We start from the raw sequence: 21,169 nt of genomic DNA, 5'->3' as shown, positions 1-21,169 counted from the left end.
AGTACACTAATCAGTTAGGGTGGGGCAGAAACAAATCACAATGGTGGAATGTCATCAGTTAAGGCTATTTTCACTTCTTTTGTGGATCTTAAGTTGCTTCAGGCCATCTGGATGTATACGTGCAGGTCACAGGGTATGTGATGGCTTAGCTGGGGCTCAGAGGCCTGACAATGTGCATCCTGCTTGAGTTGGGACACAGCAGTTATGCTTAACAGACTTTAATTTTCTGCCCTCAGAAATAAGCAGGATTTCTGTTCGCCAGTAAGATCAGCTCATGTTCGTGTAAACTGATACTTCTCAAATGGTTAAAGTTTATCTCCCTGAATCTAGTTTTTATTTCTGAAGAAAAACAAAAACTTGTAGAATATTCAGCCCACTTAGAAAGTCAAAGGTTTGTTAGAGGATTCAGTTTGTTAATTTTGTAGGTGTTTTCAGAGTGAGACCAAAAAGCTTCTAACTTTTTCCCATTGTTTTGGCACTGCATTTCTCTTTTAGAAGTGCAAAAAAGCTTTCAAAATTACTTAAATTTTTAAAAATAATAAGAGGAAGAGGAAGAAGTGTGCCTTGTGATATAATAAAGTAGACTTACATTATAGACTTGCATCTATTTAGTAATTTTTTTCGGGTTGTTATTTATTTTCAGTCATTGGCAAGAATGTTGTCTGCATTTTGGATCCTTAAAATGGATTTTGACAATTTAAATCTGATAGCCTTGCCTTTATCAATTTCATGATACTGCTTTTGGCATTAATTAATCCAGTTATAAAAACTGAATTGTTAAAAAAACAGCACTTGATGTTTTTTCTTCCAAGATTAATTGGAATTTTTTTATAGACATTAGAAAACCTTGCAGTTTAGTCATAATCAAAAATAAATCTTGAGGCTGGTAGAGCAGCTTTGGTGCTGTTTATATTTTAATTGCTTACTGGATTTCAGTGTTACCTAGGGCCATCAGTTTGGTATTTTGCCACCTTGCACATCAAATGATGTTTGATTTTTCTTTTTCCTTTTTTTCATATTACTTCTAAATCCTGAATAGTTTGTGGCAGCTGGAGATCACCTAGTCCACCACTGTCCAACATGGCAATGGTAAGTAATATTGAGTAAAGAATAGAAAATTAGTAAAATGCATGGCTTCAGAATTATAGCAATTTGCAAAATAGATTAATGGATGAAAATTAGAATGACCAGTTTAACTTTCCCCCCCAGCAGATTTTTCTGTTAAACAATGCCCCCAGTGATACTCAAAGTAAAATAAAGGAAGAACAAGTGGGTGTTATACCTGTTATTTTGCTGTGTTAGCACAATATGATGGACTTGAGAAAAATGCATTTACTTCCTTTACTATTATTTCTTTTCTTTATAGTATCTAAGTCTGACCTTCTGTTTCTTTGAATAAATAGTTTAATAAAATTTGATCAGGTTTTTGGTGGGGCACACTGGCTCATGCCTGTAATCCCAGCACTTTGGGAGGCCGAGACTGGCAGATCACGAGGTCAGGAGATCAAGACCATCCTGGCTAACACAGTGAAGCCCGTCTCTACTAAAAATACAAAAAATTAGCTGGGCATGGTGGCGGGCGTCTGTGGTCCCAGCTACTCGGGAAGCTGAGGCAGGAGAATGGCGTGAACCCAGGAGGCAGAGCTTGCAGTGAGCCGGAGATGGTGCCACTGCACTCCAGCCTGGGCGACAGAGCGAGGCTCCTGTATCAAAAAAAAATTTTTTTGAGCAGGTTTTTTTTTTTTTTCAAATTAACAAAATTTATTGAACATGTTTGTGGCATTAATAAATGCAGAGATTTTGCAGTTTTATTTTCTTTAAAATATAAGACATAAACATTTTCTGTTAGGTTCAAAAGTATGCTCCATCTTTAGAAAACTAGCTAAAGCTAAAAGAAAGGTTTATGATACCACTTAAGGCCTTCACTATAAATCTGCTATTAAGAGGCTTTAAGGTTTTATTTTTTTCAATAGCTTTTATTTTAATTACTAAAATACTTTAAGCAATTTAGCAGTTTTCACAATCTATATTTTAAAATATTCTGAATAATAACAATGTTTTATTACTTTCAAGTACTCATGATAAAGACTCTCTGCTAGTAGCTGAAAAAATGATCACAATATTGGCAGAACTTTTATTTAAACTAGAATTGTTTGGAATTATTGCCTTGTTTGTATATAGGTGCTTCCACTTAATGTATCTTTTTTCTTAAAATTTTTTTTTCAATTGTAGTTGAAAGGTATAGTTTTGACTGGGGATAGGAATTCTATAATTAATAAGTTTCCAATTGATAATGCTTTTCTTAATATCTAAAGAACTTGAAACTCTTTTTCATCTCTGGCCTGTTATTCTCCTGCATTTTAATAATGACCATGTAGCTGAAACAGTTGTCACTGCTTTTTTCAATTACTCTTTATTTTGTAAGGCATTATTTATGTACCAAAAGACTAAAGTTTCAAGTTTGTTTTTATGTATTTTTCTCTCCTACATGTGTTTTTTGTTCCATATTTAAAATTAAATTCATGTCATAGAAGCTCTCTGATTTAATAAAGGTGTCTTTTTTTTCTGTATTCCAGATTTTCTGTTAAAACTATATTTAGCTAGGTTCTGGTCTATAATTTATATGTATTTCAAGTCAAACAGGGAAATGAGGTTTATAGTAATATTCATTTTGTGAAAATAACTGATTTAGGATTTTTTTCAATATGATAAGCATTTTCTTCATTGAGATTTCTTTGTTCTACCAGCTTAATTAAGTAGTTTAGGTATTTGATTTATAGCATTGTTGTAGGGGCTTGTATATATGGATAGGATCTTTTTTTAGCAGGTACTAGTAGTTTTATTCCATTTTATGAATTACAGTGATGTAAATACTTTTATTGTAACTTAGAACTCAATTATACCCCACTTCAGTATCCACACTTTTGACTAAATTGCTGGGCCAAAGGAAAAATCCATTTTAAATCAGCGCTAGAGACAGGTTATTTCCATGCTTATGCCTTCACGTGCACAAGTGCTATCATGACCTTATTTTAACTCTTTCCTCAGAACTTCAGGTGTTGCCATGACATTGTTGAATTTGACACTTGGGACTAGTCAAAAGAAGCCTAGAACACTGTCAAATAATATTAGGGCATTTCCTGACTTTACCTTGTGCCCAGATCTATGGTTTGAACTTTCGACTGAAGCTTGAAAAGACAGCAGAACTCCAAATTTATGCTCATATGTTTGTGACAGACACCACATACCACTCTACCTCTCACAGTTTTCAGACGACCCACAAATTCTTAAGAAGAGGTGCCAGAGCAGCTCAGAAATGTTGTAGATAGTTGGCTCTGACCCACAGAGGGAGCAGTGTTTAAGAGTAGGAGCCCTGAAGTCACTTGGCTTTGATCCTTGCTCTGCCACCTAGTTTTGTGATCATAAGTAACTTGATCAGTTTAATCTTTAGTTTACTTAACTATAAAATGGGATATTTATATTTTCTACTATTTAGAGTTATGAAGACTAATTGAAAATAACATGTTGGAGACTTAAATTCTATACTTAATAAGCATTCAATAAAAGGGTTTTTTGTTTTCAAGAATTATTAATATTGTCATTTTATGATTCAAAGCATATTTTGTCTCTTAGTTCTGATTTTAATACAGTGATAGGAACAGGGATTTTTTTTTTGCCAGCCACCTACATTGTTACATAATGTCATGCAGCTTTTTTTTCTGCCTTTTCTTGTTCTCAAGATGAGCAGCAGTACTTTAGGATTAAAAATGTGAGAGATTATACAGTGGGCTACAACTCACTGAGGAGCAGCATATTTTGTTGTTTAGAGGCAAACATAGTAGTTGCTTAATAGTTCTATATTATTCTACCTTTTGTCTAATATTTAATCCAAATTCTCTTGGGTCTATTTGCATCTCTTAGTATATTTCACTTAGATTATTGTTGCACTTTTTTCCATGCCCTGACATATATTACTTAATGGAGTCCTTCCCATATCAATTTTAAACCAGTTTTCTGAGAAGTATGGATTATGTCATTTTGAAATTTATACGCAATACTTTCTGCTGTATATTTGCCTATTAAAATATATTTTGTATTTTGGTGCTTTTCACTGTTTTTAAAGGGCTACAGGGGAAGAATTGAAAGTGAAGGCATACCTACCAACAGGCAAACAATTTTTGGTAACCAAAAATGGTAAGAATTATGTTGCACACATTAATAAATTTTGCACAGAGGTATATTAAAATGAAGCTCTGGGTTTTTCTATTGCTTGAAAATTTTTTCCTTAGTTTTATCTCCTCTTTCTGTTATTTCTTTTTGCCAAAAACGTGTAAGTTGTCAAGATATGAAGGAAGAGGGCCCTAAGGAAAGTTAGACTTCTAAGTGGATTTTTTTGAAGTTGGCTTCATAATAATCTTTCTAGGTGTTTGATTTTAATCTTCTTTAGACTGAAATTTTGTATGGAAAATGAAATTCATACTACCTATGACATCTGAAAGCTCAGAACTGAAGATGTTATTATCCATTGTGTCATTGAAGGACACAAAAATATTTTGAAACAGGTAGTGTTTTTTTTGTTGTTTGTTTGTTTTTTTGGTTGTTTTGAGACAGAGTCTCACTTTGTTGCCCAGGCTAGAGTGCAATGGCGTGATTTCAGCTCACAGGTTCAAGCGATTCTCCTGCCTCAGTCTCCCGAGTAGTTGGGATTACAGGCCTGCCACCATGCCTGGCTAATTTTTGTATTTTTAGTAGAGACAGGGTTTTGCTATGTTGGTCAGGCTGTTCTCGAACTCCTGACCTCAGGTGACCTGCCCACCTTGGCCTCCCAAAGTGCTGGGATTACAGGCATGAGCCACCGCGCCTGGCCAAAACAGGTGGTGTTTTCTTTATGAAGTTAAATTTAAAAACAACATCAAAAGATTGTTATGGTTCCTAACCACAAAACAATACATTGATTTCTGTTCCAATTTACTCATTATAGGAAAGGGAAAGTAAATGGTACAAAACAGCAGTTTTTTCTTTTCTACAGCATATTTCTTTTTACAAAGGCTGATGATTTATATCCTGGTTGTTTAAAAAAAAAAATCAGGAGATTAAAAAGCAATTTGTTGACCTTATACCATAATGCTTTTACCATATAATTACCCAATCTTAGGCTTATGAATAATAATACCTGTTAATTGACACATTTGCTGTATGAACAACTTACCAGTATGGTATAAAGAAGTAAAAATCAGAAGGTTGGTGAATTTTAAACTGTTTTATCCATTGTGAATAACTGGAACTTAAATATGAATTATAAAATTTGTATTGAAAGTTACTTTAGCCTTGAAAACAAGAGGTCACCTTTACCACCACTGAATATGATAGCTGGTAGCTCCATGTTCTGAGAGTAAAGCCATTAAAATAAGGTATTATTATTCATTAGACTGAAATTGAACAATGATATCTCTGACATCAGCCTGCTGTTCTTCACAGACCTTCATGGTAAAGGAATGCATAAAACATTCCCAATAGAGCTTTTCTACTTGTCTTCTGACAAAGCAATTTAGGAAAAGGTAAATGTAGCCAAATAATTACATGTCTGTGAGCTGAATGTAACTCTTAATCACCTTTAAAAGTGAAACATTCACTTAGTATTTTGGTGGTATAAACACCCTATTTTATGGACTAAGCTCTTTCTTCTTTCTAATGGATTTATGGTTAGCAGATTATGTGCTAGTTACTGTATTTACCATTTTTTTTATAGTGCCGTGCTATAAGCGGTGCAAACAGATGGAATATTCAGATGAATTGGAAGCTATCATTGAAGAAGATGATGGTGATGGCGGATGGGTAGATACATATCACAACACAGGTAAGAGGAGAATAGAATGACATATATTTCGTTTAAATTAAACTCTTTCACAATCTTTTATAATAGCCTTGATTTAAAAAAGAGGATACATAAGGCATAGTTTTGTCCCAATAGACTTACATGAAAAAAGCTGGAGGACAAATTTTAAAAAAGAAGCCTTTAGAGTATGCCAAATTTATTTCTTTTTCTTTTGAGTCAGAGTCTCGCTCTGTCGCCAGGCTGGAGTGAAAGCAGTGCAATCTTTGCTCATTGCAACCTCCACCTCCTGGGTTCAGGCAATTCTCCTGCCTCAGCCTCCCGAGTAGCTGGGACTACAGGTGCACACCCCCATGCCCAGCTAATTTTTGTATTTTTAGTAGAGATGGGGTTTCACCATGTTGGTCATGATGGTCTCCATCTCTTGACCTCGTCATGTGGCCGCCTCGGCCTCCCAAAGTGCTGGGATTACAGGCATGAGCCACTGCGCCTGGCCAGAGTATGCCAAATTTCTGTAATACCTACTACTTCCATTGCAATTTGAAAATACTTAATATTATTTTCTTAGTTTCTAAATAAAGAGAGGGAAAAAAAAGACCGTCACAGATGCTGAGTATGCATACTACTTTGCTTTACAGTCTCTTGCTTACATGTCGTTGTCATTCCATTGCTGGATTATGTGCTTCTCTATGACAGGAACTATACTGTATTCACATTTACCCAGAGAACTGACATCTATTAAGTATTTAATAATTATTTGTTAAATAACGACTAAAAGAAATTTTCAGTACTGTAAGCTCCACGAAGGTAAAGATTCATCGTTGAATTCTCAGTATCCATCACAGTGTATGATGTAGAAGTTGGTCAGTAAATATTTGTTAAATTAGTTGAATGCAAGGTTTTTATAAGTGTTTCTATGAGTTATTTGAAACCCTGAATATACTTTTTTATTCTAAGTCCTAAAACACTGTTTTGCCACTATATTTATATAACTGTGTAAATGCATATTATCATGTGCTGTTGAAGCTAACTACCATTTATTACTTAGTTTTGATGAAGAAAATGTGCTCTAGGTTTAAATCCATGATACTAAAAACAAATTTTTCTCTCTTTGAGTCCTAGAGATTAGGAGGCATATCCTTGGTAGTAGTAATAGAACAGGGTTTCTCAACCTTGGCACTGTTTTTTGGAATGGAAAATGTGCTCTAAGTTTAAGTCCATGATACTAAATACGTTTTTCTCCCTTTGAGTCCTAGAGATTAGGAGGTATATCCTTAGCAGTAACAGAACAGGGTTTCTCAACCTTGGCACTGTTTTTTTGGAATGGATAATTATTTTCTGTGCATTGTAGAATGCTTACCAGTATCTCTGGCCTGTACCCACTAGATACCAGTAGCATCCCTCAGTTTTAACAACCAAAAATGCTCCAGACATTGCTGAATGTTCCATGGGGGGAAAAATTGCTGCCTTCAGTTGAGACTCACTGCAGTAGACAGAGGGCTAAGTATCTGCCCAGGTAAAAGTTCCTTCTTAGGTCAGTTTCTCCTCTACTCTGAATAAAGGATGCTGCCATCTCTTTCCTTATGGAGTTATAGGCAAAGATTCAGGACTTGGGCTCCTTGATCTGAAATTTATTGGCTTATTAGTGAGTCGAGTGCTATATCAAAGCCTAAAGGAAATAACAGATTGAAAAACTTTTAAAAGTAATTTCAAAAATCATCCTTCTTTTCCCCCCCACTGAGTAGTGAAAGTCTTTTAACTCTTCTGCTTTGATTTTTCCATGCCTGGAAGATGTTGTCAACACATCAGTAGGAAATTCTCTGTTGACTGACTGGAACCATTGATTGTGCATTGTTTTTGATGTCAAGTTAGTGACTTATGAGGCCAGATACTTGTTCCTTATTCAACCCAGTTTCCCTTGCTTTCTCCTTGCTTTTCCTGGGCTTTTTCTTCTATTAGCTTGTGTATTAGTCATGGTTCTCTGGAGAAACAGAACCCATAGGATGTATACAGAGTAGGTATTGCTTTCTGTGGTTTCAGTTACTCGTAGTCAACCATGGTCCAAAAATATTAAGTGCAAAATTCCAGAAATAAACAATTCATCAGTTTTAATTTTTGCCCCCACTGTTGGGAGTAGCATGATAAAATCTCCTGCTATCCTGCTCCGTTCTGCCCAAGAGGTGAATCATCCCATTGTCTAGTGTATCCATGCTGTATATGCTACCCAGCCATTAGTCACTTAATAGCCAACTCAGTTATCAGGTCGACCGTCATGTACAGCGTAGGTAGGGTTTGGTACTATCTGTACTTTCAGACACCCTCTGGGGGTCTTGGAATGTATCTCCCACAGATAAGCGAGGACTATTGCATAGGTATAGATATAGGTAGATAGGTTTTGTTTTGTTTTGTTTTCTTTTTAAGAGGAATTGGCTCATCTGATTATGTGGGCTGGCAAGTCTGAATTCTGCAGGGCACACTGGCAGACTAGAGATTCAGGGAGTGTTGATATTGCAGCTTTAGTCCTAAAGCATTCTGGAGGCTGAATTCCTTCTTCTGGAGGACCTCAGTCTTTTTCTTATAAGGCCTTCAACTAATTGGATGATATCCCCCTATCTTGTAGAGGGTAATTTGCTTTATCCAGTCTACTTATTTAAATGTTCATCACATCTCAAAAATACCTTCACAGCAATATCTAGAATGGTGTTTGACCAAACATCTGGGTGCCACAACCTAGCCAAGTTGACATAAAATTAATTACCATAACCCTTTAGAGTATTACTCATTACAGTCATTTGAGCTTTCTTTTTCTTTGTTAACTGTATCCTACTTTTAGAAGTGTTTTAATGGCATACTACTTATTATATTTTGACAAATTAAAGAGGTTGATTTGCTTTGTTTTTATGTTCCGCAGCCAATTTGTATGTTAAAATTTGGGTTTTACTGTTATGAAATAATCGTACCTGTTATATAGTAATTTCTAGAAAAACTGAAGTAAAAGCTTTGTGCTAGACCTGTGGATTTTGACCTATTTTATTTGTGAAAGTGAGCTATTTATTTTGTTTAGGCATATTGAACAGACATTTCAAAATTTTAGAAGATTAACAAAGGAGCTAAGCATGTTCTGTACTTAGGTTTTTCTTCAGTAACTTTAGATGCTTGTCTTACTATATTTCTTATCCTTGTTAAATTATTTTGTTAACATTGACAGGTACTTTGAAGTAGAAATGTTATCTGGCTGACTGGTGGTGCTGCCACCTGCTTAACGCTTTCTTTGAGACCAGTAGGTTTTGAGGTATTTGCCCAGTAGAGTACAAGAGGATTGAGCCAAAAGTTAGCTTGTATGGGTTTTTATCCCAATTTCATCATTTAACTGGGTATAACACTCAAGCAAGTCATCTCTCCAGTGACTTCATTTCTTCATAGGAAGACATTATTACTGTAACTTCCTCATAGGATAGTCATTGTAAGGATTAAATAAGATGTGGAAACAGTAGAAAGCCTCATATAAATGTGATATGATATTACTACCTTTGGGTATCCTACATTTCTGAAGCAAATAACAAACAGATTGAGTATCCCTAATCCAAAAATCCAAATGAAATGTTCCAAAAGCCAAAACTTCTTGAGCACTGATATGATGCTCAAATAAAATGCTCGTTAGAGCATTTTGAATTTTTTTATTAGGGATACTTGACCAGTAAGTATTTATGCAAATATTCCAAAATCTTAAAAAATCGGAAATACTTCTGGTCCCAAGCATTTCAGATAAGGGATAATCAGCCTATATTAAGATAACTAATAGCTTTTTGAGAAAATTTCAATGCAAGTTTAATTAAAATGTACATACGAGTCCTGTAGTTTTTTAAATTCTTCTCTTTCCCTTTTTTTTTTTTTTTTTTTTTTTCTCCGAGATGGAGTTTCACTGTTGTTGCCCAGGCTGGAGTGCAATGGTGTGATTTCGGCTCACTGCAACCTCCACCTCCCGGGTCCAAGCGATTCTCCTGTCTCAGCCTCCCAAGTAGCAGGGACTACAGGCACACGCCACCACGCCGAGCTAACTTTTGTATTTTTAGTAGAAACAGGGTTTCCACGTTGGCTAGGCTGGTCTTGAACTCCCGACCTCGGATGATCCCCGCCTCAGCTTCCCAAAGCATTGGGATTACAGGCGTGATCCACTGCACCTGGCCAAACTGTTCTGTTTCTGAGAAAGTGTTGTGATAGAGATTCAAACAAGGAAAGTAATTCATGGTAAAATATTAATGAGTTTTTCAAAATTTGAGGAGGTGTCATTGTGACTATACTTATTAGAGTTCATTTGTAAAGATACTACTATTATTTGCCTCCTTATTTCAGAGAAATTGTGGGAATTTTCAGCATTTTTATATTACTTTAATAAGTAAATAGGTCGTTTACAGTTTAATTTTAGTTATTCTTTTCTGCCGAATTTTACATAGGTATTACAGGAATAACCGAAGCAGTTAAAGAGATCACACTGGAAAATAAGGTACTGGTTAATTAGTTATATTTTTGAATTTAATGACTAGTTACTTGCCTATCTATCTGTCTGTCTGTCTGTACACACACATATAATCACCATATCTTTCTTATAAAAACCCTGGTTATTTATTATCAAGCTTTTTTAAATTCCAGCTATTGTCTTCCCCCATTCATTTTTCTTTCTCAACACACCAAAACACTACTGCTGCCTAATGCATCTCTTGTTTTCCTTAATTTGTAGTATGGTTAAGTAAAACAGCTTTTAGATTGTAACTTGTACAAACTACTAATTTTCACTGACCGGAGCAACTTCTAGGCTAGTTTAAAAGAGATGACTTTTTTGTTTTAAAATGTATTTAGTACCAAATGTCATATAAGTGGAGAATGTTGGGGTGGAATTAACTACTTGCTTACTAGTAGATGCTAATGATATACTAACATTTAAATTTTATAGCTTAAATAGTGCCATAAGCAATTTAATCATTGTCTCTGTATTTTCTTCAATTACTGGTAATTTGGGGTTTGTTTTTGAAAATTTGAAAGCAAACATTAGCTTGCATCATTCAAATTCATGACATTTTGAATGAATAGAAGCTTAATCTGTTAAGTTTTATTGCATGATTTATGGGAGTAAAACATAATTGGGTAGAGTTTTTTTGCTTGGAAATTTTGAGTTATTTTAGGCTGTTGTAGGTATTAGATTAGCTTTTCATTTCTCAGAGAGATCAACCGCAGTTGTCTTCATGTTTTTATATACCTGTAGTTGTTTGAAATGATATGAAAAAATAACATAAAATGCTTTCACCCTTGTCTTAATTATTTTTTTAACTGTCAGATCACTTAGAGGATAGACTATTTGAATGGAATAATCGTGTTCCTAGTCTTATGACACTTGATACAACAGTTACTGAAGAAATTCTGTGTGTGTTTTTGTCATTTGGATCTTTCCAGATTTGTTACTGGGGCTTAACAGAAAGTGATAGAAACGAAGACAGGTTTTTTTTTTTTTTTATATGTACAGTTTTATGCTTTAAGATTTAGTTCTTTGGCCTGAGAATTCATCATTTTGAAATTAGACTTTTTGGAGTGTTTGAATGACTTACGGAGAAATCACACAAATTGCTTTGCTGTTTCAGAAAATCTTGTTTACTCTGACCATTACTATGTATGTTTCAGATTTTGGGAATGATAAATGGCAGAGTAGTGTAGATAGAAGTGTTTTTCTTGGACGGGCTTATGGTCATTCCTTTAGTATTGTTTGTAACTTAGAATACTTGCCATCCAAACACAAGTATTAATCTTGGTTGTCAATTTCTATTGTATTCTACTTTATCAAGTATAAATATCACCAATATGATGAAAATTTTTCTTAATGATTAATTTGTTAGATATTAGCTCATATAATAATTACTCTGACAACGGTTTTGTGGTTTCAATTTTGGGTTTAAGAATGATTTAAGTTTTAAACATATGACTTTAAGTTTCTAGTGTTAAATAAAACCACCCCTAAGTAAAATGTAACCTAGGTAAAACTAAATGTTCAATTTATGCACTTATTATGTTGACTTCAGATTTTGAGAATATTAATTTTGTGAAAACGATAACCCAGATGTTAAACCTGTCCGTCAATATTGTTCTTTCACTCTAGAGCTGATATAGTTAAGAAATTGAACTGATATCTTGTGCATTTTAATAACTGTAAAGTCTGATAACTTGCCTAATTCAGCTAGGATATTGTTAACAAATTAGAATGTAATAGTGTTTGATTTATATTTTAGCTTATATTTGATTTATAAATATATGCACTTTTTCCCCGTAAATTATAAGTGCACAAGTTAATATAATTTTGAACTGATTTTCTAATACTAATGAATTGATTAATCAAAAATACTGTTTTATTGGAAGTGCAACTGGCAATTATTTTTAGTTAGCTTAGATGACTCTTACTGCTCCCATAATAACCTTTGTTATTTTTCAGTCACAGCACTTAGCACATTACTTTTAATGATTGATATATGAATTCATTATCTTCATTGGAGTTTAAGTTTTTTGTGGACAGAACTGCCTTGTCATTCTTATTTTCACAGTGGTTACCACTGTGCTAGCACGTGGGTGTTCAGTATTCAAATTAATGTATATACTTAAGTGATTTTAAACATAATTAATTTCAAAGGACAATATAAGACTTCAAGATTGCTCAGCACTATGTGAAGAGGAAGAAGACGAAGATGAAGGAGAAGCTGCAGATATGGAAGGTATTCCTGTTCTAGATTTGCTTCAATTCCACTAGAATATCGGTTTAGAATATTTGTAGTTTATGTGGATTAAGAATTCTCCATTGAGTTGTAAGTTTAGCAATTAGCAGCCTAGTGAGTGTTTTATATATGTTTAGTTCATAAATTTCATTAGTGTAAAACTTACCTTGATCTTGGACTCTTCTATTTTACTCCAAACATAGTCTTGGACAACATCATTTTTATTGGAATAACTGTTAGTCATAAATATTTAATACTGGATACAGCTGCAAGATACTAATTCCTAACCGAATTATTTCAGAGCAGAACAAAGTTTGCTTATTATGCATTTTGTATTTGCTTTTCCCCCTTTGATAGCATCTTTCTATTAAAACCTGAAGATAGTGAGTTTCAATGGGGCCTTTTTTTTTTTTTCTTTTTTTGAGACGGAGTCTCACTCTGTCGCCAGGCTGGAGTGCAGTGGTGCGATCTCGGCTCACTGCAACCTCTGTCTCCTGGGTTCAAGTGATTCTTTTGCCTCAGCCACCCGAGTAACTGGGACTACAGATGTACACCACCACACCCAGCTAATTTTTGTATTTTTAGTAGAGACGGGATTTCACCATGTTGGCCAGGATGGTCTTGATCTCTTGACCTCATGATCCGCCCACCTCAGCCTCCCAAAGTGCTGGGATTACAGGTGTAAGCCACTATGCTCGGCTAATGGGGCCTTTTGAACTACACAGAATCCCATCAGTTTCCCAAGATTCTGAAAAGTCCTCCTCCTAGAGTTGCCAGTGGAAAATCACTGCATTAGTGAATCATTGTTACAAGAGAGAGAAACCCACTAGAACAGAGCAGTATGGGTCTGTGAGCACATGGTTATTCAAAGCTTTGTATTTTATGAGCATGATAATCTTTTTCAATACATTTGAAACCTCAGATATTTAAAAGTAGATGAAAAAATTGCTGTCACCAGGGTGACCTCTTTGTTAAATCCAGTTTATTACACTTACCTTTTCTGCATTGATTCTGTTAACCATATCTTCCTCTTTTTTTTTTTCCTCCCTTGGTTTCTATAACACTGGGTTTTCTTACTCTTTCCTGGACTCTTTCTTCTAGTCATCTATGATTCTTTTTCTTTCCCTCAGCTATTAAATGTTACTGCTTCATGGGTTTCTTTTTTTTTTTTTCCTTGCTTACTCTCTGTACTCCCAGATTTTTTCTTCTGTAATGGCATTCTGTAGTCTGGCATGAAAATTTGTGCAACAAGAAAGATAGCATATAAATTACATCCAATACTTTGTGAGAGTTTAAATATGAATATATTTATATATGTAAATAGGGTGCATGTATAAGAAGTTGGAAAAAGGAAAGGAATATGAAAAAAGGGCAGGCATTGAAGGCTGTAAGGCAGCTGAATCCCAAAACTACATAGACTTTAGAGTGAGATAGATTATGTTTTGTAGCATGCAGAAGTAGAAGATGGTGCCAAGTAGAGTTGAAACACCATAATGGCAAGTGATGCTTGCTAGACCAAAAGTACCTTTCTGTTTGTTTTCAAAATTACTTTCAATTCCCCATGAAACCTAGCTATATCTGTTCCTAAATTTTAGTGAGATTCTTGTCCTTATTTGCATGGTAAACTGCTGTTCCTTAAGGAAATCTGAATGAATTACTTGTAACCAAAATTGATCACAGCAGCCTCACATACCATCTGTATGCTAGGGACTTCCATATCGAATCCTCTAGCCTAGATATTCTCAACTTCAGATTTATTTCAGTTTCATTTCCACCTGGATGTCTCATAGTTGTCAGAAACTGAACTCATCACCTTCTTGCACAAATATTGTTTCTGAATTTCATCTGTCTCTGAATGGCATAGTTGACCAAGTTGGGATGGTGGGGTAGCATAGAACCCTTCGAGTAAAGCACTGTTTTCAAAGTACAAGCTGTGGTATTGCCTTAAATATCTGATAGTCATTTAGTATGTTTATTATATTTCCCCTAGATAGAGTTAAAGAATTGCTATATATGTAATTTTGCTCAACAATAGTGTTAATGGTATCTAATATAAAGGTAATTTTCACTTATTGAACAAATATTTATTGGGCAGTACAGTATTTATCAGGTATTGTCCTTGGTGTTGGAGATAAAGCAGTAGACATGATCTCATGGAGTTTATATTCTAATCAGTGGAGACAAAAAATAGATAAGCAAAATACGTACTGTATTAGTTATAAGTGTTAAGGAAAAAATAAAAGAGGAAAGGGGATAGAGAATCTTGGGGTGGGAATGAGTGTTGCAATTTTTAAGTAAGTTGGTCCAGAAAAACCTAATTGAAAGTACACACCATTTAAATAAAGCCTGGAAGGAAGGGAATGAAACTAGGTAATTGAGGGAAGACTGCAAAGGCACTGAGGTGGAAACATGTTTGGCTTATGTAAAATACTGTAAGGTATGCTTATGTCCAGATAGGAGAGAAGGGAGAGTAGTAAAGGGTGGAGTCAGAGAGGTAACCAGGGACCAGATTCTGTAAGGTCTTGACGTAACTCAGAGTGAGACAAGCCATTGGAGGGTTTTGTTGTTTTTTTTTTTTTTTTTTTTTTTTTCAAGTAAAGGAGTGACATTTCAACAGAATCACTGTGCAGTGGTGAGAATAGACTGAAGGGAGAAAGGGACAACAGGAGGCTGTTTTGATAATCTAGGCAAGAAATGATGGTGGCTTGGGCTAGGGTCGTAACATTGGTAGTGATGAGAAACAGTAGAATTCTGGAATATTTTGAGAGTTGAGCCAAAGAGATTTGCTGCTGAATTGGATGTCATATGTGACAAGCAGAGTAGTCAAGGATGAGTCCAAGGTTTTTGACTTGAGCTTCTAGAAAGATACCATTAACTGAGATGTGGAAAAATCAAAAGTGATTAGCTTTGGAGAGGGAGTCAGGAACTCAGTTTTAGACATGTGATATTTGCAGTGTTCATTAGTTATTTAGTGGAGACATAAACAATTAAATAATCCAAGTCTGCAGGCAGGGAATAAATTTGAAAGTCATCAATATTTAAAGTCATTGAGTCTGGATGAAATCGTTACAGAAATAAGTGTGGATAGAGGAGAGACAAGGTCCAGAAACTGAGCCCTTGGTTACTGCAGCGTTTGATTTTATGGTTCTTTTAAAAGTAGAGGTGATGAAGAGGAACCAGCATAGAAGATACTGAAACAGCAGTCAGTGATGTGGGAGGAAAGCCAGGAAAATATTTTAAAAGCCAAGGAAAGAACATGTGTTTCAAGGAGAAGGGACTAAATCATGCCACATGTTCCTGATAGGTCAATTAAGATGAAAACTGGGAACTTACCACTGGATTCAGCAAAGAGGTGGTCACCGATGACTTTAATGAGCATGTTTATGCAGTTATAGAAGTAGCCTTGTGTACACTGTGGAGCCACTGAGGACTCTACAGTATTATTATGTCAAGCCTTAAACATGCTGGCTTTCTCTGGGCTTTTGCCTTTGGAAGTATAGAACTAGCTCACTTATATCTGTTCAATATCTTCAGTTAAAAACAAAGGCAAAACCCCAGTTTTTGAATACTATGAAGTAATACTTAAATTGGTTTAGGGAATTTTCTTGAACTTGATTAATCTTTTGTTGTTTTTTATAACAGAATATGAAGAGAGTGGATTGTTGGAAACAGATGAGGTTTGTAAATTGAGTTTTCTTTAGTTAATTTTTAATGAATGAACTTGGGGATTTGTGTTCTTACTAATAATATATTGATCTTTCAAAGAAATTCTAATTTGTTCGTATTGATTATAGCATATAAAACTTAGCTTTGAGTTCCAAGTTCATTTACTCTTAAGAAAACAAAATATAGAATGGAAAAAATAGGTTTTCTAGAATGTCACATTCATACTGATTTAATGGTTGTAAATTTTTCTCTTTTATTATGTGCCAGGCTACCCTAGATACAAGGAAAATAGTAGAAGCTTGTAAAGCCAAAACTGATGCTGGCGGTGAAGATGCTATTTTGCAAACCAGAACTTACGACCTTTACATCACTTATGATAAATATTACCAGACTCCACGATTATGGTTGTTTGGCTATGATGAGGTAAAAATTAAAAGCATTATATTTTAATATCAATACTTTAAATTGTTGGGTTTTAATTTCTTCTTCATTAGGTCCATGAGTATTTATTGCAGAGTTTCACATTTTGGAAATCATTTGTTTTACAGTTTTATGGTTAATGTTGAACTTGATTCTTCTTATTTTCAATGAACTATGAATTATTCAGTGTAACAATAATGCTAAGACATAAACAGAAATAATCTGTTACATATTCCTTGACCTCTAAGCTTATGCCTTCAAAATGTGAGGGAAATTTAACTTGGTTTATTTTATTTTGTTTGGGATTACATCAGTTGGATATATAGGCATTTACAGAATGACCATGTCACATGTGAAGAGAGTGGATTGTTGTATGTATGCATTTTTCCCCTTAAGACAGAAAACTCATCTACTTAATTGAATTAAAGGATAATTGATAGAAAATCAACTTGTTTAACCTGTCGTTCTTATGGCTATACATGGGAAACAAGAAAATAAAATCAGTGTAAAAGATGAGTTACAAAGTTATAAAATGTTTTGACAGCCACAAACTTGTCCTTTTGTGAGGTTTTTTTTCTGCATTGGGAGTAGCTGTCACAGAGCTTGGCTGTGACTCCTTCCTGTCCCTCCCTTGATATTAATAAATTGTAAAATTTCCCAGAAATCATTCTAAACAGTCTAGAATTCTAAATTGCAAGTGATGTGAGATGGAGAACTAAATATATTATAAACCTTGAGATTTAGGCTGAAAGTTTCTAAATAGTTATTTCTTTTTTTTTTTTTTTTTTTTGAGACAGAGTCTCGCTCTGTCGCCCAGGCTGGAGTGCAGTGGCACGATCTCGGCTCACTGCAAGCTCCGCCTCCCGGGTGCACGCCATTCTCCTGCCTCAGCCTCCCAAGTAGCTGGGACCACAGGCACCCACCACCCCGGGTGCCTGGCTAATTTTTTATGTTTTTAGTAGAGATGGGGTTTCTCCATGTTGGTCAGGATGATCTCGATCTCCTGACCTCGTGATCCGCCCACCTCAGCCTCCCAAAGTGCTGGGATTACAGGTATGAGCCACTGCACCAGGCCCTAAATAGTAATTTCAAAGCATTTTTTATGCTTTCAGCAACGGCAGCCTTTAACAGTTGAGCACATGTATGAAGACATCAGTCAGGATCATGTGAAGAAAACAGTGACCATTGAAAATCACCCTCATCTGCCACCACCTCCCATGTGTTCAGTTCACCCATGCAGGTCTGTATATGTAGAGATAAATATATTTTTTGATGTGATTGTATATTTCATGGATTTATTACTTGAGAATCTTTAAACATAGAACCGTAACAGAAAAAATTTTCTTACTAAAAAGTAAAATTCCCTCTTGTCCTCCTTAGAAATTTTCTTGTGCTTAAATATATAAGGAAAAAAAAAACTCACCAATTTATTTTAAGTTTAATACGTTAAGAATTTTTTTGTTCTCTGTGGGTGTTTATAGTCTTTGTGATTTTACTACACTTTTTAGCTTCCAGAACAGTTTGGAAGATTCTGTTTTTGACTCAGAAATAGTCATCATTTAGATATGGTTTGCTGTGTTGTGACTGTGCCTCTCTGTGAATGTAGACTATAGAGTTAACCTTGTGATTTTTCTAGGTGACCTATTTGCTTTCTTTTATTGATTAGTGAAGGGAGATATATGGATGTACGTTCTTCAGTTGAGAGCTCGTCAGCCCTAGCAAGTCAAGTGCATTTTATAAGTTGGGATTTTCTTTGTATCAGTGTCTTTTCACAGAGCCAAATCCGTGAAGCTAAACATATATACATGATTAGTTCAGAATTTTTCTTAAAAAACAGTTATTACATGCCAATTTCTTTAGGTTGGTTATTTCTAATAGATAACTTTCCCAGTTGACTGGAAAATACTGGTAACATACTAGTAACAATATTTTTCAGTGAAACTCGTATTCTCTTGACTAGTTAGATGAAACATTTCGTTTTCTCTTCCCTCTAGTTAAAAACAGCCTTTAATATTTTCTTCTCATACTCTGCAACCTCTTTACTCTCAAACGTTAACCCTGTGGAAGACGTTGCTCATTTTTTCAGTTTTATTATGTCTGAAATTTTAATTGCTAACTATGAAAAATAATTTAGAAGCCATTAGTTTTAGTTTTGAATTATGTAATCTAAAAAGTTTTCAATTTTTAGAGTTATTCTCTTGATTCCTCTTATAGTTTAAGGTCTTAGGATGGTGCTTATCAAACTGAAGCATATCTCTTTCTGAGGTGTAAACTTTACTCAGTTGGGGGAAAAATAATTTAACTGATAATTATGTTAAACATTTTAATAAAATAGATGACTATATTGTGGAATGGGATATAAATATTTCAAAAAATCTGAGTGCCTATAAAATAAAACTTCAAGGACATTTTAGACCATTCCATGGGCTGCCTCAGATTGTGCCTTCAAATCCTCTGGAATGATACATTACTTTCATATTCTAAGTTGACTGCCTGTGTCATGAAGGTTATAGTCATAAAAACTGAAGCAGCATTATTTAAGCCAAGGTATGTTAAAAAGACTGTTTCTTTAAAAATTATCTTTTTCTTGGTTTCTGTGCCTAGATACTAACTTTGATATCACTCTTTTCTATAGTACAGGAGAGAGACCAGTTGGCCATGAAAAGATGTATAGATAGGACAAAAACTTCATATAAATAATAAATAAATACCTTTCTTCTTATAAGCAAAAAAAATTTATTTTTACACAGAATTGGATAAATTTTAGAATACCCATTAGGACAAAGAAACAAATACAAACCTCTCAACTCTGACCAATTAGCTTTTCTTTTTTTTTTTTTTTTTTTTTTTTTTCCTTAGAATATCCCATTTATTTATTTTATTTACTTGCAAAAAAAAACATGGGGATCATAAAATACTTTTCTTCTCAGGGTCATTTTGAGAATCTAGTGAAAAAAATACATGTGAAAAATAGTTCAGACATTCATTTCATAGTATATACTATACAAAATAGGGTATGTACCTTATCACTTGCTTCAAATATATAGTTTTCTGCTTTTAACTATAAGATGCTGTATTATCAATATCATTAATTTTTTTTTTTATTAATTTTTTTTGCATACAAAAACAATAAACATTTTCTAAAAATACATACAAACAAAAAGATGCGTATCAAACATATTAGGAAGGTTGCACATGGGAAGTCGGGGAATAGAAATGGGGGTGGGAGTTAAAATAAATGAGAGAGGGACTTTATATGGATCAGTGATAATAACTCAATCCTCTATTTGACAAAGAAGAGGGAGAAGGAAGAGGAAGAAAAAGAAAGTGGGATAAAGGATCAGAAAGGGAGGAAAATAGAAAAAATTAGAGTATGACTCCAGGGTAGACCTGTTTTGTTGTCATTGAGTTGGTTGGTTGGTTTGTCTGTTGTATTCTTCATGTTTCGCCAAGTTGGCCAGACTGGTCTCGAACTCCTAGCCCGAAGTGATCAACCCGCCTCGCCCCCCAGAGTGCCGGGACCACAGGCGTGAGCCACCACGTCCAGCCCCCACATTGCTTTTGGCCTCCGTGGTAGACCTCCCAGACGGAGCGGCCAGGCAGAGGAGCTCCTCACTTCTACCCAGACACGGGGCGGCCGGGCAGAGGGGCTCCTCAGTTCTTCCCGGACGGGGCGGCCGGGCAGAGGCACTCCTCACTTCTTCCCGGATGGGGCGGCCGGGCAGAGGCGCTCCTCACTTCCCAGACGGTGGGTGGCCGGGCAGAGGCGCTCCTCACTTCCCAGACGATGGGTGGCTGTGCAGAGGCGCTCCTCACTTCTTCCCGGATGGGGCGCCCGGACAGAGGCGCTCCTCATTTCTTCCCGGACGGGGCGGCCGGGCAGAGGCGCTCCTCACTTCTTCCCAGACGGGGCGGCCGGGCAGAGGCGCACCTCACTTCTTCCCGGACGGGGCGGCCGGGCAGAGGCGCTCCTCACTTCTTCCCGGACGGGGCGGCCGGGCAGAGGCGCTCCTCACTTCTTCCCGGACGGGGCGGCCGGGCAGAGGCGCTCCTCACTTCTTCCCGGACGGGGCGGCCGGGCAGAGGCGCTCCTCACTTCTTCCCGGACGGGGCGGCCGGGCAGAGGCGCTCCTCACTTCTTCCCGGACGGGGCGGCCGGGCAGAGGCGCTCCTCACTTCTTCCCGGACGGGGCGGCCGGGCAGAGGCGCTCCTCACTTCTTCCCGGACGGGGCGGCCGGGCAGAGGCGCTCCTCACTTCTTCCCGGACGGGGCGGCCGGGCAGAGGCGCTCCTCACTTCCCAGACGGTGGGTGGCCGGGCAGAGGGGCTCCTCACTTCCCAGACGGTGGGTGGCCGGGCAGAGGCGCTCCTCACTTCGCAGACGATGGGTGGCCGGGCAGAGGCGCTCCTCAATTCTTCCCGGATGGGGCGGCCGGGCAGAGGCACTCCTCACTTCTTCCCGGATGGGGAGCCCGGGCAGAGGCGCTCCTCATTTCAT

The 21,169-nt window shown here is 36.3% G+C and overlaps 1 protein-coding gene across 1 annotated transcript in view; it reads left to right on the top strand.

The window, feature by feature from the left end:
* Nucleotides 1-21,169, top strand: part of ATG3 (autophagy related 3) — a 45,435-nt gene that overhangs the window by 6,720 nt on the left and 17,546 nt on the right. The window contains exons 3-10 of the mRNA XM_055258999.2: nt 1,040-1,089; nt 4,124-4,194; nt 5,750-5,857; nt 10,288-10,337; nt 12,504-12,585; nt 16,228-16,262; nt 16,519-16,674; nt 17,784-17,911. Of these exons, the coding sequence (XP_055114974.1) occupies nt 1,040-1,089; nt 4,124-4,194; nt 5,750-5,857; nt 10,288-10,337; nt 12,504-12,585; nt 16,228-16,262; nt 16,519-16,674; nt 17,784-17,911 (680 nt within the window). The remainder of the gene's footprint in view (nt 1-1,039; nt 1,090-4,123; nt 4,195-5,749; nt 5,858-10,287; nt 10,338-12,503; nt 12,586-16,227; nt 16,263-16,518; nt 16,675-17,783; nt 17,912-21,169) is intronic.

The sequence above is a fragment of the Symphalangus syndactylus genome, chromosome 21, assembly GCF_028878055.3.
Source record: "Symphalangus syndactylus isolate Jambi chromosome 21, NHGRI_mSymSyn1-v2.1_pri, whole genome shotgun sequence".
In the NCBI taxonomy this organism is placed as follows: Eukaryota; Metazoa; Chordata; class Mammalia; order Primates; family Hylobatidae; genus Symphalangus; species Symphalangus syndactylus.
The sequence above is the reverse complement of the archived record's forward strand: the minus strand, read 5'-3'. Positions and strand labels throughout refer to the sequence as shown.